Raw genomic sequence first — 24833 nt, forward strand, 5'->3', positions numbered from 1 at the left:
TTTAAAGGGATAAAAAATTTAAATGTTGTTCCCCTACTGAGGCTGAAACATTTACTTAGGGGATTTAGCTGAATAATGCGTTCATCCTTTAGAAGAAAGACACTATCATATATTTTTCCAGTGTTTGGAACTCTAATCCTAAGGAAGTCTGTTAAAATGGGGGAACAATCCATGAGGCTTTAATGATAGCATTTATTGAGATAGCAATTGTAGAATTACTATCTTTTTATATATTTTTTTATTTATTTTTTATTTTTTACTGGAATTACTTCTTCTTTAACATATTCTTCTTTTTAGATTCAGCTAAATTCTGTCCACATGTCTCTGCCCACCATCACTACACCCTCCACTTTTCCAGCTATATGCTGAAAGCAGATTCCTTGGTGTACAATCCTTATCATCTTTTTTATATATTTTTTTATTTTTATATTTTTTTTATTTTTATATTTTTTACTGGGATTATTTCTTCTTTAACATATTCTTCTTTTTAGATTCAGCTAAATTCTGTCCACATGTCTCTGCCCACCATCACTACATCCTCCACTTTTCCAGCTATATGCTGAAAGCAGACTCCTTGGTGTACAATCCTTATCATCTTTAAATGTCAGTGCAGTGGTTTTCAGAAGGTAGGCAGCTCTCAAGACCAAGGAACCAGAATAAAGCAGGACAGAAGATGCTGTCTTTAGTAAGAGTTGAGACCACTATGGCAAAAAGAAAGGCTTCTCATACCTCGTAAATACAGGGTGTTGGCCAAGAATGAAGGAAGACATGAGGAGAAGGGAAAAATCCAGGAGTGAGCAGTGTTTCCAAGGTGGGAGGTCAGGTCTCTTTGAGGGGATCTTCTCTGAGAAGTAGGAGCAAACAATAGAAATGCCAGGTGGTGGTGCCTCCAGTGGCCATTGACATAGAAACAAAGTACCACCACAAAGCACAGAAGGAAGAGAAATTAACTCTGATTCACCACACTGTCAAAAAACCAACAGATCTGGCTTCAAGTCAGCCTCCAGACCCAGTGGGCAATAAAGTGTTTCTTGGGGGACAAAAGTTCAGTTATGTGAGCTGGCAGACGTGGCAGTATCTAGAGGGAAGATGCTGCCCTGGAGAGACCATCTCCACATCAGCCTGATGATGGGAGTGGGACCATAAAGTTATCAATATTGTATGTGTAGGGGGCAACTTGAAGACTACAGAACTGGATCTGCTGGTTCAAGTCTGTAGTACCTGTGGCTGGGCTAGGATGGCCAAGATCACCTGAAGCATCCCCACTTCCACTCCACTCCACACTACCCCAACTATCTGAGCCCAGGGTCTTCCTTACACCTAAACTATTTGAACAGAGGCTGTAGACCAGCACAGAATCTCCAAATCAAAGCTGTTCTCCTCCAAGCTCCTACAGTACTGTTATTTCTTGTGCTTATTTTTGCATTCATTGCTTTGTACCTGGCATTGTAGCTTTATATACACTTTCTATTTTCTTACTAAAAAATTTGCTTCTGAAGAAAATTCTAGATTTTCTGAGTTCAGTGTGAATTTATTCTCTAAAACATATTTGACCCATTTAAGTTCTCTGTCCCTCTATTTGCTTTACCTTAAAAATTTCTTAAATTCGCTAAAAACCAAATGAAGTTAACATTATTTTCTTTTGTGCTGACTGAAGGCTTTCCTCACAGGCTGTGATTGTTAAGTCATAATTTTCTTAATTCTAGTAAGTAAATACTTACCTTATCCACTTCGTAGTCTCTAATAATAGTCCTTATACATAGTTTATGCTTGAAGAAGTCCATTGCAGATTACTTGTCATGTAAAACAATCTAAAAGTCTAACAATAGCTAGTTAGTTTAATATATATACATTATTATATTATTTATTATTATACATAATTGATTTAATATGAAACATATGCATATATATGTATATATGTTATACATACACATATGTATGTGTATATGAAATATATATTATATATGCATAATATGAAATATATTATATATGTACATTTGTATATATGTTATATGTGTATAATATATATAATTATATATTCTATATTTACACACGTACATATAGTCCAGACATCTGCATCTTATAATTATATAGTTCATCTTTCAAAGTAATCATTATGTAGAGATTTTCATGTGGGAAATATCCTGTTCTAATGTTAGATATACAAAAGACAAGAATGAAAGAAAATACATGTACATGTCAAAATTATCTGTACAGGGGCACCCGAATGGCTCAGTAGGTTAAGCATCTGACTTCAGCTCAGGTCATGATCTCACTGTTTGTGAGTTCGAGCCCCACATTGGGCTCTGCACTGACAGCATGGAGCCTGCTTGGAATTTTCTATCTCCCTCTCTCTCTGCCCCTCCTATGCCCCCCTCAAAATAAATAAACTTAAAAAAGTTTCTTTAATATGTAGAAAAAATTTACCAAGTGAAATTACAAGTGAAATGATACCTACTTGTAGTTTTCTCCTTTAAAATTCTTTTGTATATTTCCATTCCTTCTATGAACATATACCACATATTATTTTAAATACCATCTCCCTGCCTGCATGTCATACTTTGATGATGTGTTCTCATCTATGTGCACTCACACCATCTAAAAGTCACTCCATCTTTGGGGGAGTGGCCCCTCAAACCAGAGACAGGAGAGGATTTCTTCTCTTTGATCAGCACAGACCTTTCTTGCACTAACACATAAATTTGTCTCATTCACAGTATACATACATTGACTTCTTTGTCTGTAATCATTAACTATGAATTAGGTACTCAGAGCAGAAGGCTAATCTGTTTTAACAGGAGGAAGTAGTGAAGGTAAAAATGAATGTTTTTACATTTTTATTCTCACTCTGGGCACAAAGGCAAGATCTGGACTCAATATAAGAGGGAAGGACCAATGGTGCTAATATCTTGTTGAATTATTATTTGTCTAAAAATATAACTATAACATCTGTTTAAAGGTGAATATTTTATATTTTGATTTCATTCTATATAATTTAATTTCATTTTAAATAGTAGAAGAAGAAATTTAAGAAACAGAAGATTAACTCATTAATGAAATTTAGATTCACTATCTAATTAGTAAAGTCTGTAGGGAAATAAAAGCACAACAATATGGCAATTTTGGAATTGTACAGAACCCATTCCCACTTAGTGTGTGGTGGACGTGCTGTCAGGAAGCCACTGCAGTCAGAAGCTTAGGCTTAAATCATTACTCCCTGACTTCATAGCTCTGCATCCTTGTCCTGATCTTTTAATATCTATGCATCACTTTCCTTTCTCATAAACTTGGATGTTAATAGCAACAAATCTCATAATGCTACTCTGATTAGATGTGTTAATGCAGGTAAGGCACCTATCACAGTGCCTGACATACAACTGGTGGATATGATGTCCATTGCTGTTTGAGTATTGGTGGCAGTCGTAGCAGACAGTAGTATTACTATCTGCAAGACCAGACATGGGTTAAAAACAATTAGGTTGTACCAGAAGATTGCTGTCATGACACAATTCACCTACTCTGGTTCATGTCATCAGTCCAATACACAATAATTGTAACCAGCTTCTGGTCAGAATTTGGACTGAGAATTTATTATACATTTATATTTCTTGAGCTTATAAACTATTTTATAAAATACATATATTTCAACCTTGTCCAAGGAAATGTTTTGATTATTCTGAGTTAGGAATGGGAAACAAACAATAAATCATTTTTAAAGGCATCTGGAATTACTTTACAAGTGGTAATGTATGTATAGACACACGAAGCCACAGAACTGACTAGATTTTATTTAAGCCATATTTTTAAATGATATCCATCTTGAATGCAAAGCTATATAATTTGGTGGGTCAGGCAGACAATTTCATAAAAGATGGTAATTAAAATAATGACTGAAGTACTTAATATAACTCTATGGAACATGGTGGTTGCTCGGTAAACAGCCAGAATTGGTGAGTCATTTAAAAAGTCTTCATCTCTTATTTTTCAGCTTGACTATTTCTGCAGAATGTCCAATGCAACTTGAGGACTTCCCGATGGATGCCCATGCTTGCCCTCTGAAATTTGGCAGCTGTAAGTTATTTTCACAAGTAAGAACCACGGATATACTTTTGGGGTTATTTCCACATTCATTCAGAACTTGGGTTCCATATGTGAATAAACACAATATGGGTGGCAGTCTGCTTGAGAAGACTGGAATGCTGTGGAGTCCTCATACCTTTGTCCTCACAGACTAGTTTTCTTGTCTCTAACAGAGAATTATGTGTCGAGGCACATACCATAAAGAATATGATCCTGGAGAAGTGTTTTCAGGCCCTCACCTGGCAGTTCTTTCTTTCTTTCTTTTTTTAAAAAAAATTTAATGTTTATTTATTTTTGAGAGAGAGACACAGAGCACAAGCAGGGGAGGGGCAAAGAGAAAAGGAGACACAGAATCCAAAGCAGGCTCCATGCTCCGAGCTGTCAGCACAGAGCCTGATGCGGGGCTCAAACCCACAAACCACGAATCATGACCTGAGCTGAAGTCGGACGCTGAACCAACTGAGCCACCAGGTGCTCCTGGCAATTATTTTTACTTCTCAGACTGCAGGTCATATCCTCTAAGGAGCCAACATTCATGACTCAGTTTCCAGTACCCAGCCATGATCTTCACTTCTTAATAGAATATTCCATAAGAGCAATGACACTGTCATGTTCACCCTTACTGCTCACCCTGTACACGTTTTACGAAACGTGTTTCTTGAACAAATAATTATTCATTAGGTGAACACCTTTGCATTCCAGCCATTCCAGATAGTGCAGTGATGACACTGTCTCTGAAAGTGTGCCTGCAGCCCCATCCTCCCTTCTGAGATGTTGGGAGGCAGGGTTAGAACCAAACTGTTTCCTTCTTTCTTCATGCTATCCATTTGTACTCATGCTATGCGAAGTTTTGATTTTTAAAAGCAGAAGAATGTGTTCCTGGAAATTGATCAGCAGACTTGTACTAATGTATTACATTTTTAATAATTGATGAACCAACATTGTTACATTATTATTAATTAAGGCCCATAGTTTATGTTAGGGTTCACTCGGTGTTATATATTCTATAGGTTTTGATAAATGTTTCCAACATATTATCATATAGAGTAGTTTCACTGCCCTTAGAATCCTTTGTACTCCACTGATTCACCATCCCTTCCCTTAATCCCTAACAGATCTTTTTACTGTATCCATAGTTTTTTCTTTTCCAGAATGTCATACAGTTCCAGAATGTTCATACATAGTACAAAGCCTTGTCAGATTGCTGCTTTTAGTTAGTAATATGTATTTATGGTTTCTCCATGTTTTTCATGGCTGAAGAACTAATTTCCTTTTAGTGCTGAGTAATATTCCATTGTATGCTTGTGCCATAATTTATCCATTCACCTACTGAAGGACATCTTGGTTGTTTCCAAGTTTGGGCAATTATGAAGAAAGCTGATAAAAACATCTGTGTGCGGGTTTTTGTGCGGACATACATTTTCAGCTCCTTTGGTTAAATATCAAGAAGCACCAATGCTGGATCATATAGTGTGTATATGGTTAGCTGCGTAAGAAATTGACAAATTGCCATTCCCACCAACAAAGAATGAGAGTTCCTTTTGCTCCACATCTTCACCAGCATATGGTGTTATCAGTATTCTGGATTTTATCCATTCTAATAGGTGTCTAATGGTATCTTGTTTTAATTTACAATATCTTTGTGACATATGATACTGAATATCTTTTCATATGTTTATTTTCCATCTGTTTATCTCCTTTGGTGAGGTGTGTGCTCAGGGATTTTGCCCATTTTTAATCTGGTTGTTCATTTTCTTATTGTTTAGTTTTAAGAGTTCTTTATATATTTTGTGTACCAGTTCTTTATCAGGTATGTGTTTCACAAATATATTCTCCAAGTCTACAGGTTATCTTCTCATTTTCTTGATAGTATCTTTCACACAGACTTTTTGTTTTGTTTTGTTTTAACTAAATTTTTCTTTCAATGTTTATTTATTTTTGACAGAGACAGAGTTGGGGGGGGGCAGGGCAGACAAAGAGAGAGACACAGAATCCGAAGCAGGCTCCAAGTTCTGAGCTGTCAGTACAGAGCCTGACATGGGGCTCGAACCCACAAACCGTAAGATCATGACCTGAGCCGAAATTGGACGTTTAACCAACTGAGCCACCCAGTTATCCCCACATAGCAGACATTTTTAATTTAATGAAGTCCAGCTTATTATTTATTTAATGGATCACATCTCTGAGGTTATATCTAAAAACTAAGGTTATCTGGATTTTCTTTGTGTTTTCATCTAGGAGTTTTATAATTTTGAATTTTACATGTAGGTCTGTGATCCATTTTGAGTTAATTTTTGTGAAAGTATAAGGTTTGTGTCTAGATACTCATTTTTTTTTCTTTGCATGTGGATGTCTACACCAATTTATTGAAAAGACTATCTTTTATCCACGGTATTGCCTTTGCTCCTTTGTCAAAGATCAGTTGACTGTGTGGGTCTGTTTTTTAGCTTTCAGTTCTGTTCCATTGATCTATTTGCCTATTATTTTGCCAATACTATACACACTGTCTTGAGTACTGTAGCTTTACAGTAAGTCTTGAAGTTGGGTGGTATCAGTTCTCTGATTTTGCTCTTCTTCAGTATTGTACTGGTTATTCCTTTGTCTCTCCACATGAACTTTAGAGTCAGTTTGTCAATATCCACAAAATAACTTGCTGGGATTTTTATTGGGATTGTATTGGATCTACAGATCAAGTAGGGAAAAACTGACATCTTGACATAATTTAGTCCTACTGTTCATGAACATGAAATAACTCCATTTGTTTAGCTCTATTTTGATTTCTTTCATCAGAGTTTTGTAGTTTTCTTTATATAAGCCAGATTGCCTTGGCACCAAAACCAAAGATACTGCAAAAACGACAAAACTTTGGACAAATATCCTTCATGTATAGAGACACAAAGAAATTCTTAACAAAGTATTAGTTCATTGGGTTCAACAACAAAGTGAATAATACACAATGACCAAGACCAAGTAGAGTTTATTCCAGGGATGCAAGACTGAGATATAATCCACTATTTTAACATAATAACAAAGAAAGCTAAGATAATAATATCAATTGAGGCAGGAAAAGCATTTGACAATATTAACACCTATTCATGGTAAAAATTCTCAGAAAACTAGTAATAGATGGGACATCCCAGAATTTGATAAAACACTTCTACAAACAAACAGTCACAATGCAAACGTGTAATTAACATTACAATTAATGTAAAAAAAGACTGAATGGTTTCCTAAGACTGAGAATAAGGCAAGGATGTCTGCTTTTACCACTTTTACCTCAACATAGTGCTGGAAATTCTAGCCTGTGCAAATAAGGCATGAAAAGGAAATAAAGGTGTACAGATTAAAAAAAAACAACAACAAAAGAAAGATAGTTTTGTTTATTTTTTCTTAATCTTTTCACCTTTTGTTTCCTTTTCTTATAATACTGCGTTAGTTAGGACTAATGTTTACAACTTCCTGTCTGGTTGTTTTACACCAATTCTTGAGAAAGAGATATTGAAATCTCCAAATATAAATGTGGATTTGTATTTTTCTGCTTTTAGTTCAATCAGTTTGTTATGTCTTGGTGGCTTGACCATTTATCATTATATAATATCCCTTTCTGTCTCTGGTGATTTTCTTTGCTTTGAACTCAGTCTGATATCCGCATAGACACTCTTGCTTTCTTTTTGAATAATATTTGAGTGGTATTTATTTTTCTTATTTTTACTCTTCAATATTTATATATCATTATGTTAAAATAAGTTTCTTATAGACATCATATAGCCACGTAATATTTTTTAATGACTTGGTCAATCTATGTCTTTTAATTGGTATATTTTCATCATTTACATATAATGTATCTTTTGATATGTTAGGCTGTCATTTTATTTATTTATTTTTGTTTTTTGTTCTTTATCTTTCTCATTTCTCTATTTTCTTTTTTCTGTCTCCCTGTTTGTTAGCTGGACAATTATGATTAGTTGTTTTATTATGATAACATTTTGACTTAGAATATTTTATACAGTTCTTCTTCAACTTGTGATGGGATTGCATCTGATAAACCCAGTATAAATTGAAAATATTGTAAATCAAAAATGTATTTATTATACCTAATCTATAGAACATCATAGCTGAACCTAGTTTACCTTAAATATGCTCAGAATATTTATATTAGCTGACAGTTGGACTAAATCATCTAACATAAAGCCTGTTTTAACAATAAAGTGTCGACTCTCTCATGCAATTTATTAAATGCTGTACTAAAAATGAAAAACATGCAAATGGTTGCATGGGCACAGAATTGTTGTAAATATATCAATTGTTTACCCTTGTGATCACATGATTGATTGGGAGCTTTGGTTCACTGCCACAGCCCAGAACAAATATTGCTAACTTGGGAAAAGAGAAAAATTCAGAATTTGAAGTACAGTTGCTACTACATAGCAATAAGTTTGACTCCCCAAAACTTAACTACTAATAGCCTACTGTTGATGAGAAGCTTTACCAATAACCTGAACAGTCGATTAACACACATTTTGTATATTATAGGTATTATATAATATATTCTTACAATAAAGTAAACCAGAGAAATAAAATATTACTAAGAAAATCATGATGAAGAGAAAATACATTCACAGTATTATGCTGTAATTATAAAAAAAATATATCTGTGTATTAGTGGAGCTGGACGTTCAAACCCATGTTGTTCAAGGGTTAACTATATACATAACTTATCACAGTCTACTGGTGTCTTCATTTAACCAGATCAAATGAAAAATAAACCTTACCTCCGTTTACATGTGCTTACCTTCCCATAATTATAAATACAGTTGCCTTAAAGATGTTGTCTATATATGTCTAGAACCATATCAGAGAGTTTTATAATTTTTATTTGAACCATCATACTTAATTTTACAAACCCAAGACAAGAAGGAAATTCTATTGTATTTACTCATATTTTTACTTACTGTGTTCTTTTTTTATTCTCAGTGTTCCAAGATTTCTTCTTTATAACTAAGTTGTTTTATAATAAAATAATAACAAAATATTTTATAATAAAACTTATTTATAACTAGCAAACTGTCTTTAGGTATTTTTTGGGCAATAAATTATCTTTGTTTTTTTTTTTTTTTTCATTTGAAGAGGTTTGATTTTTCCCTTCATACCTGATGGATATTTTCATAGGATTCTGTACTGATAGTTCTTTTGGCACTTGAAAGATGTGCTCTTTTATGCTTGCTTCCTTGTTTTCTAATAAGAAATCTGATGCCATTCAAATCATTTTTTGCTTGTAGGTAGGATGTCATTTTTCTCTGGTTACTTTCAAGATTATTTTCTTTGCCTTTAGTTTTTAGAAATTTAACTATGCATTGGTGTAGATTTCTTTGAGTATATTCTGCCTGGGCCTTGCTAAGCTTCTTGAATCTATAGATTTTTATGAAATTTAGAAGTTTGAGCAATTATTTCTTTGAATACTTTTTCTGCTCCATCATCTTTCTCTTCTCATTTCCTGATTCCAATGACATCAATATTAGATTTTTTTATATATCCCCATAAGTTTTGAGGCTCTTTCATTTTCTCCTATTTTCTCCCTGTTTCTCACGTTATTTAATTTCTGTTGTTTTATATTTGAGTTTACTAACTCTTTCCTTTCTTTCCTCCATCCTCTTTACTCATATATCGAACTTTTTATTACAGTTATTGTATTTTTCACTTCTGTGAAGGTTAATTTGTGTGTTAACTTGACTGGGCGATGACATGCCCAGATTTTTGGTCAAACATTATTCTGGGGGATGTCTGTTAGGATGTTTTTGGAAATGATTAACATTTAAATTAATAGACTGAGTGAAGCAGATTGCCTTTTCTAATGCGGGCGGATGTCATTCAACTAGTTGAAGTCTTGAACAGAACAAAATGTTTGGCCTTCCAATGATATGGGGAAAGTCCTCCTGCCTGACTGCCTTAATCAAGACCACTGGCCTTTTCCTGCCTTGTACTCAAACTAAACACCAGCTCTTGCTAAGCTTCTTGGGCTTCCAGTCTGAGATGCATAAGGCAAGAATAAAGCCACAGAACTCACTACTGGGTCATCTCTTGAGTACCAAGATCCCAAGACCTGTCTGCCTTATTCTTTCTACCTTTCAGATTCTTCCTATATTTTATGTCATATCCAGATTTTCTAGTTATATTTAGTGAGAGGAATAGGGGAAAACACATCTCCATTCTCCTGGAAGCAGAAGTCCCCTTGCATGTATTTTTATTATTATTTATATTTCCTAGGGTTTACTGAACTTCTTGAATTTCTAAATTTGTCTTTCACCAAATTTGAGGAATTTTGGCCATTATCTCTTCTAATATTTTTCTCTCCCATCCTTCTTTTTCCATCTGGAGTCTAATCTAATTAATTTTTAATGTTTGTTTGTTTGTTTGTTTGTTTATTTATTTATTTTGAGGTAGAGAGCACAAGCAGTGTAGGAGGAGAGGAAGAATCCCAAGCAGGCTCTGTGCTGAAAGCATAGTCAAAATCAAGAGTTGAACACTTGGGGAACCTGGGTGACTCAGTGGGTTAAATGTCTGACTTTGGCTTAGTTCCTGATCTCAGGGCTCATGAGTTTGAGCTCGGCCTTGGCTCTGTGCTGACAGCTCGGAGCCTGGAGCCTGCTTTGGGTTCTTTGTCTCTGTCTCTCTCTCTGCCCCTCCCCCACCTCTGAAAAATAAATATTAAAAAAAAGAGTTGGATGCTTAACCGACTGAGCCACCCAGGCACCCCTCTTTATTCTTTATATTGGATAATTTTTATCACTCTGTCTTCAAGTTCACTGACTTATGTCATTTCAATCTGTGGCTAAATTCATACAAAAAATTTTTATTTAGTGTATTTGTCAGTTTTAGAGTTTGTATATGTTTCTTTAAAATAATTTCAATGCCTCTGCTAAGACTTACTCTTAGTTTTTCATTACATTTTTTCATTACAAACCATTACATTTTTTTCCTTTACACTCTTAAGCATAGCCATTTAATCTGCTTTAAAATCCTTATATGCTAAATCCAGGATCTGAATCCTCTTAGGAGCATTCCATATTGATTGTATTTTCTCTTGAGTCTGGGTCACTTTTTTGTGTTTCTTTTACATTTAATATATATTTTTAATTCTTTCCTGGCTATCTCAGTGTTGTATTGCAGAGACTGAATTCTGTTAAATTTAGAGTGTCATTTTTTTTTTCTTTTTTAGTTAATTAACTTGGCCAAAGGAAAACTCCAAACACTGTCTTTCCTATAGTAGGCAACAGATGAAATGTCAGATGGTTCTTCTACCTTAGTTGGGCTGGTAGGATTATGCTCCATGTATGTATAATTCAGGGTAAGTATACATATCTGGGTAGAATTTACATACATCCATTACATCAAATTTGTGATTTCTTCTCTGTGGCTCTTTCCTTTCTAGGATTTTACACGTCATTTTTCAGATGTGCTATTCTGATAGTCTACTTTTCCTTTGGTTCTTCGAGCCAGGAAGACCAAAGGAATCCATCCAAGCTTTAGCCACTTCACAGCTCTGACTCAAAGCTTTTTAAGTAGAAAGGCATTCCCTTCCTCTGAGCCAACTCCCTCCAGTCTTTTCCTCTATTTGTTCACTCTCCAGTGCGCTTCAGGGAGTTCTCTTTTACATGGTGTTAATAGTAACAACTATTAGCAATCACTTTGCTGTTACTGGCAGGGGAAGTTTGTTTGATTCCAGGGGTTTCCTTTTGTATTACTTCTATCATTTCAAACAGGTTTTTGGAATTAGGAAAGGTGTATGTGTGTGATGAGCCAAAAGTTGGGTTGGATGGAAATATTTTTTTTTTCAAACTATGACCTTTAAATGCCAAGGAGAGATTCAACACACATTTATTTGGGAGAAGCAGCATAATGGAAAGCGACTTTCACCAGGATTTATTTAAATAATATGTTGCCATGTGGAGGCTGTGCACATCAGTGCTTGAGACGAAACCTTCAAAAGATCCTGAGGCATCTTATTTGGGAATCACTGATTCATGTCCCTGAAGGAAAATAAATTGTTCATGTCCCCAAGAGGAAAATGAGTTGTATAATGTAAAATTAGACCCCTCTTTGCATGTGAAAATTATGCTCTTTATTTGATCAAAGGCAAAACACTAAAAGTGAAATTGTCATTTTTTTCATCATTAATTAAATAAGATCAAGTTAATGGGATATAATGACAATGGTTTACAGGATAGGCAGCACAAGAGCAAATTTTGGTTAAAGAAAATATGTGACCCTCTAAATCATTCTTCACTAAAATATCTCGTATTCAACAGTCAACCAACTATAGTTAAGTCATTTATTACATTCAGTGATAAAATACACATCTGATAGGATCTCATCACTTCTATAATCAGTGATACCAAATGGGCTCAGTGTGTGTGTGTGTGTGTGTGTGTGTGTGTGTGTGTGTATTTTGAACTCAGTAGAAAGCCCCAAACAAATATAAACATTCTTGAGATTTTGAACTCTCATGATAAATTTATTTTTTTATCTGCCTGATATTTTGAAGATTGGTTTGATTTAGATGTTGATTGTTTCTGTATATCTGCTATTAATATCATTGCTATCAGGGGCACCTGGGTGGCTCAGTCTGTTAAGTGTCCGACTTCAGCTCAGGTCATGATCTCGGGGTCCGTTGAGTTCGAGCCCTGCATTGGGCTCTGTGCTGATAGCTCAGAGCCTGGAGCCTGTTTCAGATTCTGTGTCTCCCTCTCTCTCTGACCCTCCCCCATTCATGCTCTGTCTCTCCCTGTCTCAAAAATGAATAAACATTAAAAAAATTTTAATATCATTGCTATCAGATTCAAAGTGATTTAAAGGATTTTCTTCATACATCATGTTTATATACAGTTGCCCAAGAAATGAAAAACTGCACAAACTTTACCTTTCCTCAGCTTATATGGTTTCAGCTCAGGATATAATAATTTTAACAGAAGAAATGTTATTTAATTAAGTGTGTCTCTTACTTGTCTTTCATCTTTTTGATTTACTAAAAATAGCTGCTTGGCCAAGTAGTTCCCTCATTCCATGGGCATCTGAGCACAGTGCAGAGGCTAAATGTGATAGTATAATGAGTTTCAAATTACCCAATCCAACAGTTCTCTGCTATTAGGAGACAAAGGAATGCAAATAGGTGTCATTATTCTAATGAGCCACATGCTCTGGCTTCTCTAATGCAGGACTGAATTAACAGACATTTCTGTTATTGCTATCTCTACTCGCAAGAATTCAAACAAATGTTGAAATTAGCCCTAGTTTACAAAGGGATCTTTCCTAGTCCACAAAGAAATTCCTTAAAGATAATGGCATGGCTTATATTTGGAAGCAAGTGCTTAAATCAAGATTTTTTAGGAGTTAAAAAAAAGTTTATTTTTTGTTTATTTTATTTGTAGAATGATGCATTAAATAGTAAATTAAGTCATGAAACAGCATCTGGATTCATGAAAATATATGCTAAATTAGATGCGGATGCCTGTTTGGTAAACATCCAGTGGAGAGAATTTCACAAAATTAGGGTAAATCTCACTGTAGTAAGCTATTAGTTCATTCAAACATGTGGAATTATGACACTGTTAACTGCATTCATCATGCCCAGCAACTCAGCATGAGTGTAGGTGATCTAGAACACAGGTTTCAAAGTGTCTAATCTGCATTTTAGTCTGTGAGGTCTGAGAAACACATTGAAGTTCTGTCTGTGTTGTGTCTTAGATGCACTAGTTAACTGTGATTACTATTTAACAGCTACACTGGGTGTGTTCTCATGCTAGATGCAGTGAGAATCACAGAAGCATAAGTTCTGCTCCCAAGGAGTTAATGGACACGTTACATAATAAGGTTAAAAACCCCTGTACAGCTGAAAGCCACTTGGAATTCATGGGGAAACTCATCATGGGGATGATATTTTATTTTATTTTTATTTATATATTTTTTATGGGGATGATATTTTAAACTGAACCTGGAAGGATTTGAATAGGAGGGTAACAGAAATAAGGACAAAGCACAAATGACTGGGGGTCACTTAGTAGAGGTGATGAACACCTCTTTTGGGCAAATGACAGGATGGCATAACCATTCAAATATGAAAGTGTAAAAGTAGTAGGCAGAGTGGGAGAGGTTTGTGGAGCAAGGGGAGGATGTGCTGGGCTCACTACTAGGTAGGTGACACCAAGAGCTAGGAATTGCCCTGAAGCACTAGAGACACTGAGAGTTGAGAACAGCGTGGTGACCAGATGTGACAAGGGTGTTGGCCAGATGTGATCCAGGATCAAAGGGGGACATGAGTCAAGGGTGGCATCATGATTTTAAGACTATGTGACTTTGGAAATCTATTTTCCCTAAGGAAATTGAAAGTGATTGGAAGGAACTGCTGGTTTCAGTTAAAAAAGCTGATTGGTTTATGAAGTGGTGGGAAATTACATGAAGGGATTTCTTCCTAATGTTACTTCTAGGCTTTTGCTCTGCTTCTCACTCCTTTTCACAAGGGGAGGGTCTTTTCTGCTGGGTGGTGACCGGCCTTAGTCCTCCTTTCCTGATTGGTTCCCATTTAAGTCCATGGACACAGACAGTGTAGTCTTTTTGACTCTCTCTGTTAGACCAGGCAGCAGTGACCATACATAATTTTACAGACTGGATTGTGGAGTGGTTATGGGCCATTTGATTAGCAACCCTCAACCATCCACTGTAATTTCTTTGGTAACAGGGCAGAAATGTTATCTGCTCATCTCCATCTGCAGATAGCTACCCTTATGTCTCAATTGATTCTAGGCAAGGAAAAAGGCATAGGTAACTTTTCCTACTGAATTCAAAGCAGAGATATTGGTATCTAGTAGGCCATTAGATATAATGTATCTATATACATTTAAAGCTTATGAAGTTTGTAATATAAATTATGCAATTGATGGGTCAAGCGTTGACTTGGATTTCAGCACAGAATACTGAGGCTCAAGGAGGTTGAGGACCCTGCAGAAGGTCGTACAAGTGATGGTTAGTGAGGTCTCCTTAGGCAGTTATTCTGCTCATTGCCACCTTCCATTTCAGAAGAGAGAGGAGGGCTGAGGACATGGCTGTCAGAGAACTTAAATTCTGTATGTTTTCAAATTACCAGAATTCGGCTCATTGGGTACATACTAATCTGCATTTCTTCTAACATCATAGGCAATGAATGCACAAGGTAAAATGGATTTCCTGTCTGGTTATTGGCAGTTCCTGGGTTCCCAAGTGTCCATGCAACCTATCAGATGAGGCTAACCAATGGTCTTCACACATTGGGTTTGCTTTGACTGACAGTTAAAAAGTCAATTTAGGTTTGAAGATCTTTTCAAAGTTTGAAGTTTGGATCTGACACAAACCAAAATTCTTCCCAATATATGGGTATGTTCCTAATATTTATTAAGCAACCTACTGTGTTAAGAATATGCTAAATGTCTAACATTGATGAATATACTTTGCCCTCACAGTGGCCCTAGGATATGGGAGTTATTTTCCCTAACTTACAGATGCGGAAATAGAGGTTTAGAGCATATATTGGCTGTTGAAGTTCAGAGTCACACTGCTATATTTCTTTCATAGTTTAGCAAACACTCATTGCTTTTGAAAGTCCTTATAAATAAGGGTTAAAAGTGACATCTCTACCTTCTAATCAGGATTTGCAAAGCTAGACCTGGATAAACAGAAAGTGTCAACCCAGGAAAAGGAGCCACTCAGAAAGCAGTGATGAATTCCCAAGTCAGTTAAGAGTGAAAGTATTTAAAACCTTCCTGACTTGCTGTGCTGATATATGGTTGACAGGAGGCGAGTATTATGTTTCTAGAGCTCTAACTTGTAACAAATGATAGCACAACAAACCTGATTGCCTCATTTACTGTTGTGCGTGGCTAAAAGATGGAATGCCATGCAGCTAACACAAAGAGAATAATTTAGTGCTAAATACCCAGGGTGAAATGCACATGAGTGTCATTTATTCTCACCCTTAATCTGATGAAGAGAGAAGAATTTAGCAATACTGAACTGAAATGACAGAGGCCACACTGGCTCTTGTTGTTATTATTAATGCTATTAACATTATCAATATCAATAGGCTATTTAATACTAACAGTTTGAAAAGCAAGATGTTATGAATTATTAGTTTGCCTTATAAGATACACTCATATGTCACTTTGTGATTTCAAGTAACTTTAATATAGTTAACAATTATTATTTTATTGGGTCTTTATTATAAATATTATTATACACACACACACACACACACACACACTCACCAAAAATGGAGAAAGAGGCTGAGAGATTATATGCCCAACAAGCCTGCATGTATCAGAGTTAGCCTTGTGCCCAGCCGGTGATCCCTGCAGCATAGACGTGCTTCCCTGCTCAACATGCCACTTAGTCTCAGAGCTCAAGGAGAGCCATCTGCAACTGTGTGCCATCTCCAATACCACTGTAGAAAGTAATTCCCAGCACTGCAGTCAAGAGAGCAGATGGGGTGGGGTCTGTGCCTTCCATAGGCCTGTACCAGTCTTCACACCCACCTCAGTGCCTCCTCCACCACCCCAGGACTCCTATCTGTGACCTAACTCCAGGCCACCAGAAAGGACACTTGCACCTCTAGACCTCTACCACTTTTCAGAATGCTCCATGTGTCCTGATGTCCTCTCTCTCCTGCCTCTTATATGCTCTTCACCTCCTTTCCCTTCTTTCTTGAGCAGATTTGGCACTAAGTAAGCAGCTCCATGGGGGAAACATTGTTTCCTGTGTTCTGTACTCTTTTTAGACACTTCTGTGTTCCCAGATGTTCCTAACTCTCAGAACTGACCCTGGTCACTCCAACCTATTGCCTTGAGATTTGAGTTCCCTTATTGAGCTTTAGGATTAACATTTTCTGATCTACTCACATTTCCCAAGGGTTGCGGGGGTCCCCTTCTCTTGACCAGAGGTCAGACTTACATCTCCCCTATGGATTGGGAAATGGAATGAGGAGTTGTTAATGGGACATCTGTAGCACTTCTCACTAGAGTTGTAGTCAGAGGGAGGCCAGCTTCACAGGCAGCAGCTCTCCCCATTGTGAGGTGGATGAACTGAGAAAAAGATACACAGCAGGTGTATAAGACGATAGAAACAGAAGCTTCCTGAGCCAGTCTAGGGACAGTAAGAAGCCAGAGGATATAGTCTCATACCATCTACTGTCTGCTCCACACTCACAGCCTTGACCAGAATCCAGCAGGACTGCTCTGCTTAAGTCCATGTCTGAGTGCCACAGCTCTTTAATAGTCAGGGTCCTATAACATTTACAAAGTAGGAGGGAGATAGAAATCTCACTGTCATTTATGTAGAATGCAGGGAGCCCTCACAGTCTTATTAGCACATGCCCAGTGGTGCCTATGACCAGACATTTGGAAAGCAGCTTGCCAAGGTAGAGGCATCATCAGCCCCCACATTCATCTCTCCAGAGAGAGAGTCACCCATCTCCCCAGGAGAGAAGGGAAATTACAACAGTATGTACTTGTGTCAGGGAAGCTTTAATGTGAAAAATATAGTTATATATTACCTAAAACTTGAAAATGAAGGTATGTTAATTAAAAAAAAAAGGCAAGGATACCACTCAACATTTACCTGCAATGTGAGTGAAGTCTAGCATCCATGATATTTCATTAACTGTTATAATGGAGTCTATTCTATTTACTTCCCATTTCAAATCATTAGTATGCAGATAAATCTCAGAGTCATCACTCATTTTAATGGTTCTGACCCCACCCTTGCTTAGCAACTTTCTGGTAAGTTGGCTTATCACTTGCCCTTTGCTCAAGGACAGAGTACACTGGTTACTGAAAAAGAATATTGAGTATCACACATCTAGGGGGAGACATCCAGCAAAAAGATAGAGAATGAGGGGTGCCTGTGTGACTCAGTCAGTTAAGCATCCAACTCTTGATTTTGGCTCAGGTCATGACTGGATGGGTTCATGAGTTTGAGCTCTATGTTGGGCTCTGCCTGATAGCACGGAGTCTGCTTGGGATTCTCTCTTTCCTTCTCTCTCTCTATCCCTCCCCTGTGCATGTATGCATGGGCTCTCTCTCTCCCTCTCTCAAAATAAATAAACTTTTTTAAAAAGATAGAGAATGATACAAACTTATTAAAAATATTTTAATATAGAAAACTTTTGGGTAGGCCTCAGCCTATCAATAGTGATGCTATCACTTAGGATGCCTGGGCACTTTCCTGGCCATATTACTCATAGTGAAACCCTACAGACATTTCTCTTAGTGGAGCCAGTGCTGTAGTGGGACCAACTCTTGTGGTTCTCATTATGATTGCAAGATTAATCTCAGCAATAGTCATCAGGGAACTTTGAAAAAACATTTATTACTCACAAGTCCTAGAAGGTACACAGCACACCTGGGGGCATATGGCAAGGTCACAGGTAGAGAGAGGGAAAGAAGGAGCACAGAACCAGAGTTTTCCTTTATTTGGGTCTAGGTTGGGGTGCCTAGGGTTTGGCAAGTTCATTCTTTATTGTCAAATTTAAACCATAAAAGCAAGAATTAGGGCACAGGAAGGGAAAAGTGGGGTGACTCAAGTGGTCAGCTATCTAGGTCACACTGGGCTTTCTAAAAGGGGAATATCATGGGTGGGGTGGCCTGGCTCTTTATTTAGTTGTGTAGCTAGCAGTATGTTCTAGAAGGCTGCCATGAAGTAGATGCCTCAGCAATCAAAAGCTTAACATCAGGTGCTTGCCTTACAATTTAAAAAAAAAAAAAAAAAAACAACTTATTGTCAAGCACTTTCACTACAAAGACCTAAATACATGGAGAGACACATCATGTCCATAATTAAAAAAAAAATACAATACCAAAAGATGTCATGTCTCCCCAGTCTATAATATATACATCCAGTTCAGTTCCAGTATAAATTTCATCAGAGTATTTTTATGGAAGCCTAAGCCAATTCCAACATGTATATGGGTAAGCAGAGGAATAAGCAGGGGCCCCTGAAGAAGAAAAGAGGGGTATGTTACCCTTCCAGTTATTGGGGACTTCTAAAGCAGTACAGGAAAAGAGCTTAGCGGAGGACCCAGCAAAGAGAAAACCAGTGCATGACAGAAACCTTACTTGGCAGAGCAAACCCTGAAAGTGAGTGGCTGGGAGAGACGGCTTAATAATTTTGGTGGCAACACAGAAAATCACATGGAGAAAATGCCATTGGATACTTCTGTGTGGAAAATATATACAGAAGTCAGCTTCTAGTAAGTAAGGCCCAAATGGTGAAAGACAATGTGTTAAAACTTTGATAATGCACATGTAATATAGTGTGACCTCAGAACAGCAAGGGCCTCTGAAATAAGATGCAGAAAAATGAAAAGACTGATAAATTTGACAAACATTAATTTTATCAAAAAATTTAAAAAAAGAACACAGTGAAATAGCCAAAAATTTTAAGATATTTGCAATACATAGAACGAAAAGTGTCAGAATATGTAAAGGAAATATGAGTCAAAACATGAACAGATTTCACAAAGAAGACATAGGCAAAGCCCAAAAACAAAACAAAACAAAACAAAACAAAACAAAACAAAACAAAAACCAACTTTGTTTAGTGACTTCTGCTTCTGTCCAGGAAGTAAAACTACAAAGCAAACAGTGCAATGGTTATCATAAAATTCAGAATACCAGTTTGTAGGGAGGATGTGAGTTTTCAGTGTGTCATGCACAGGGAGTCGTGAAGCTTCTTCTGTTTTCCTCTGTATTATGCTGAGTGCAACATACATGCTGATTTCATTATTTTTCAACTGTATGGATACTCTTTTGCACATAAATAAGAATAAAGGTAGTGATGTGCATTAGCAAAGAAACCTCTACGCTTTTTAGTAGAACTCTTGATCATTCCAGAGCCCATTCTTCTGACTTCTACCTGTTAAGATCTCTGATCCAAATGCATAGTTTTGTTGGCCTGATCTAATAGAATTGCTGCTCCAGGGGATCCTTCACAGTGCAGTGGGCTTACTCAGCTTGGAGTAGAGTCGCAGAGCATGCTGTCATACTGAGGGATGGCTCCCCTGCCAGCAGTGTCATCAGACCTCTGCAGTTCATCCCTCATCTCCTGAGACATCTACAGATTTCTCATCTCTATGGGTACATGGTTCCTTTCAAACGTGCTTGAGGGTCATGCTCTGCTTAAGCAGCTGGGAGCAAAGCAGACCTCTTTGTTCAAAAGGTGTCAAAGTGGTTGGATGTGGCATCTATTCAGATTCATGGGCCTGACCATGGGACAGGTATGCTGGCTTACCTTCAGGGGCCTCAAGAGACAACTGGAACAAATGAGCCTGTCAGTTCTTCAAAGCCAGCTGCTCTTATGTAACTGCTTTTGCCATGGTGGCCAGATCCTGCTAGGTCCTGTGACCACTCCTGATCCATCATCTGAAGTCTGTGACACAGGTCTCATGGACAGCACATTCCCTGTGCCCTCCCACCACAGCGCCTGCTGCTCCGGTGGCTTTGCTGTTTCCCCCTCACCTTCTCATATTCTGCACGCTGCAGCACGCTAGGAAGTCATTTACCACCCTTTTTTATCCACCAACACTACTCAGGTGATCTCATCAGCCCAGGCTTCAGTTGACATCCATATGCTAGCAACTGGAGAGATCCCATGTTCACTCGGTACCATTCCCATGAACTAACTTATATAGCCAACTGCTCCCTCAGGATCCCCAAGTAAACCCCTTGTAGGTATCATTTCTGATACATTGCACCTGCACTGCTGCTATTTCACCGGAAGCCAGGTCCTTCCAGAATCTTTGCCATCCTAAGTGCAAATGAAGTGTCCAGATGTCCAGCCTGGCCACCTTCTTCCTGTCACAGGTTACATGATTTATTAGCAACTGGACAAATCTTCCCTTTAACATGTATCCCTAATTTCTCCTCTTTTTGCCATTGCCCACCACTGTCGTATTCCACCTGGATTTTTTTTAATGTTTATTTATTTTTGAAAGAGAGAGGGGAGGGCCAGAGAGAGAGAACAACACAGAGGATCTGAAGCAGGCTCAGTGCTGTCAGCACAGAGCCTGATGTGGGGCTCGATCTCATGAACCATGAGATCATGACTTGAGCCTAAATTAAGAGTTGGAGGCTTAACTGACTGAACCACCCTGGTGCCTTTCACCTGGATTATTTTAATGTTGCCTTAGGCAGTCTCCCATTTCTGCCTGGTTCTCACTGACATTCTATTCTTCCATCTCAACCAGACAGATCATTTTAAAGCATAAGTTATAATACGCCACTTATTTGCTTAATCCCCCGTCCCTACCTCCATGTCTTCTGATTAGCTCACAGCAAAAGCTATAAAATATCCTCGAGACACTGTTTTATCTGATGTTTTCCTCTTCCCTCTGCCCTCTTCCCTGTCCAGCCACACTGCCTGCCTGGCTTCTCCTCAGGTATTGCAGGCATGCTCCTGCCTCAGGACCTTTATAGCATCCATTCCTGGGATGCTTTTCCTCCTAACAGCCTTGTGGCCAGCTCCTGAACATCTCTTGGGTCTCCTAAGTGAGGTCTTCCTAGAGAAGCTCACTTAAAATTGTACCTCTTCCCTCTTCATAGCTTGTAGCTCTCCATAGCAATTACTCACCTGTTGTATGTTTTATGTGTATTTTTCTCCCTCCTCTGGGAGAGAGCCTCTGTTCTCCATCTAACTGTTCTAGGGTTCTATTGCTGCATGACAGGTTATTAAAAAGTTAGCAGTTTAAATCAACATGTAACTAACCTTACTGTGGTAATCATTGTACAACTTATACATCTATCAAGTTATTACAATGTATATTTTAAATTTAAACAATGCTACATGTCAATTATATCTCAATAAAGTTGGAAAAAAAGAAAAAAGAAAAACCACCTTTATTGTCTTATAGTTTCATAGGTCAGAATACAGTGTGTTTGCGATGTCTCTGCGCTGGGTCCCACAGGCTAGAATTATAGTGTCAATAGGGCTGACAGTAGCAGGGCTACTTCCAGCTTCATTCAGGTTGTTGGCAGGATTCAGTTCTGCGTGGCTGTAGGTTGGAAGTCCCTGTTTCCTGCTTGCTGTCACCTGGGGGGTCACTCTTACCCTCTAGAACCTGCCCACTTGCCATGGCCCCTTCCTCCATCTTCAAAGCCAACAATGACAGCCAAGTACTTTCTTCATGCTTCAAATCTCTCTGAGACGGATTTCTGACTGGCTCCAGCTGGAGAAAGTTCTCTGTTTTTAAGGGCTCAAGTGATTATATTGGGTGCACTGGGTTAATCCAGGATAATCTTCTGATTTAAAGGCCCATAGCCTTAACTCCATCTGCACAGTGCTATTTGCCATATAAAGTAACATTCATAGGCATGACACCAATGCAGGTCATATCTACCATGCCACCCTCCCACCAGGACAGTGTCAGACAAGACAATAAGTACCAGTTGCAAAGTGGAACCTTTATCATAGCTGATGCACTCAGGTGCTCCTCCATGTGCTCTACGCATTTGGTCATTATGGAGCTTGTATCATGATAGCAGGAGCCCTAAGAAGTAGCTACTGTAACCATCCCATTTTACAGATGGAAGAACTGAGGCACAGACCATAAGTTACTTGCTCAACACCACAGAGCTGGGAGAGCCCCCGGCACTGTAGTCTCAGCCCATGTGATAGCGTACCCTAAAGAGCAAATACATACTGGGAAACAGGGACTGATTGCTGACCACTCAGATCTCTAGAAATGAGAAGGCCCAACCTGAACAGTGGCGGCATCTGCCTTGGTTTCACCACCTGTGCAGTCTTCAGGTCCTTTAACTTTCCAACCATCTCTCTTGCTACTTTTATAGACATTGTTGGTTGTGCCAGGCTGAAAATAATTCCATGTTTATACCACCTTCTGCGCTCCAATACAGATGCATATCCTAATTCCGAAGTTGTCTATGTGTGGACTAATGGAACCACTAAGTCAGTGGTGGTGGCAGAAGATGGCTCCAGGTTGAACCAGTACCACTTGATGGGGCAGACAGTAGGCACTGAGAACATCAGCACCAGCACAGGTGAGACCAAGTGCACATAGAATGTCACACCCTGGGAGAGCTCAGTGTTCCTGTACCATGCTGGGGGTGGGGGGAGGGGGCACGCCTCCTAGGAACACCTGAGTTCTACTTAGCAAGCTGGAGCACAGCTGTGGTTGTGTGGTGCTATCCACAGGAGCCCTCCAATTCAGATCGCTGTTCTTGCAGCTGCACACGGAGGCACCAACTGCAGCGGCTGCCTAGCAGCATGAAGAGCCATGGGAGGCATTGATCTGTGATGTGTTTGCCCTCATGTGAGCAGGCCCCTGTGATCGTAGGCTCTGCCTGGAGGTGACGTAGACTTCCTTATATAATGCAGTCCCTGCTCCCAGCATTGAGACATAGAGGCAGTAGTCTTTTCAGGAAAGGTAGACAGCTTCCTACAAGTACTCCTATTTACCAGCTCCCCTACCAGGAGGTTTTGAAAATTTCTAAGAAGATTTCCCAAGGGTTGAATTTTGGGGAGTACAACCAAGCAGAATAGAAACAGCTGAGACCTCACCAAGAAAGAAGCAGAGGCTCTCACTCTCATGTACATAGGGCCGGGCTGAGTACCACAGGGGCAAGCCTGGCTTCACCTGATTCAAAATGGGTGAGGTGTTCCAAAGGAACAGAATATGTTCAAGGTTCTGCACCTGCAGGGTGCATCCTTGGCTGCTTCCTGGCCACAGGAGGCCCCGCCCCAGCAGTCAGGAGGGGAGGAGACCCCAGGGTGCCAGAGAGTCTCCATATGGCAGAGAAGAAAAGTATAACAGGGATGGAGTGGGCCCTGTCACGGGGATGAGTTCTGCGCTCCAAATGATACCCCGGTCAGCTCCAAATGATGCAAACCTCAGGGCTGGCAGGAAGCTCATGGACATTGAGTGCATGCCTCCTCTACATACAGGCTCCTAGAGCCTACCCATTAGCCTGGTGCTGGGCATCCTGGGGAGAGGGGAGAGAGCCTGGCAGGATGGTGAGGATGGTGGCACCATGTGGATGCCTAGTTAAAGAGAAAGGAAGAGGAAGCAGGCCTAATTTTATGGGAACAAGTGAAAAGGTAGCATGGCAGATGTTTGGGGTAAAGAAATGCCATGCTGATGGAGGATGCTGCTGTTTGGAGTTGTTTCATACAGTTCTTTAAAAATGTGTAAACGGGGTTTCTGCCTCTATCTGCATTCTAAAAATGTGGTCTTTTTTTAAAACATTGTCTGATATTGCTACCCTTAACTCAAAAATAAAACAAATGAAAGAGGGGGTGAACGGATGGGCAAAATGGGTGAAGGAGAGTGGAAGATACAGGCTTCCAGTTATGGAATGAGTAAGTCACAGAAACACAAGGCACGGCATAAGGAATATTGTCCATGATACTATAATATTGTAATAGGGATGTATTGGGACAGATGGTAGATACACTTGTGGTAAACACAGCATAACATATAAACCTGCTAAATCATTATGTTGTACGCCTTAAACTAGTGTAATATTGTGTGTCAACTATACTCAAAAAAAAAAAAAAACAGAATGAAAAGAACAACAATAAAAGCATTATAAGTAGGAGAGTAATATCAAACCCTACTGCAGAGAAATAGACTGGTATTTCCCCTCTTCTTGGGTGTTAAGAAGAGGCAACATTGGATCATTATAAAGATTCAGTTTTTGCTATTAAACATAGCTCATCCT

General features: G+C 38.5%; 2 protein-coding genes across 3 annotated transcripts in view; one reads left to right on the forward strand and one right to left on the reverse strand.

The window, feature by feature from the left end:
- The window catches only part of GABRB3 (gamma-aminobutyric acid type A receptor subunit beta3), a 469312-nt gene that overhangs the window by 443348 nt on the left and 1131 nt on the right, over positions 1-24833 (reverse strand). The gene's annotated exons all lie outside the window — the stretch shown is intronic.
- Positions 1-24833, forward strand: part of GABRA5 (gamma-aminobutyric acid type A receptor subunit alpha5) — an 82788-nt gene that overhangs the window by 48144 nt on the left and 9811 nt on the right. For both annotated transcript variants that reach the window (XM_045448930.1, XM_045448931.1), the window contains 2 exons: positions 3989-4071; positions 23010-23153. In XM_045448930.1, the coding sequence (XP_045304886.1) occupies positions 3989-4071; positions 23010-23153 (227 nt within the window). The remainder of the gene's footprint in view (positions 1-3988; positions 4072-23009; positions 23154-24833) is intronic.

The sequence above is a fragment of the Leopardus geoffroyi genome, chromosome B3 (assembly GCF_018350155.1).
Source record: "Leopardus geoffroyi isolate Oge1 chromosome B3, O.geoffroyi_Oge1_pat1.0, whole genome shotgun sequence".
Taxonomy (NCBI): Eukaryota; Metazoa; Chordata; class Mammalia; order Carnivora; family Felidae; genus Leopardus; species Leopardus geoffroyi.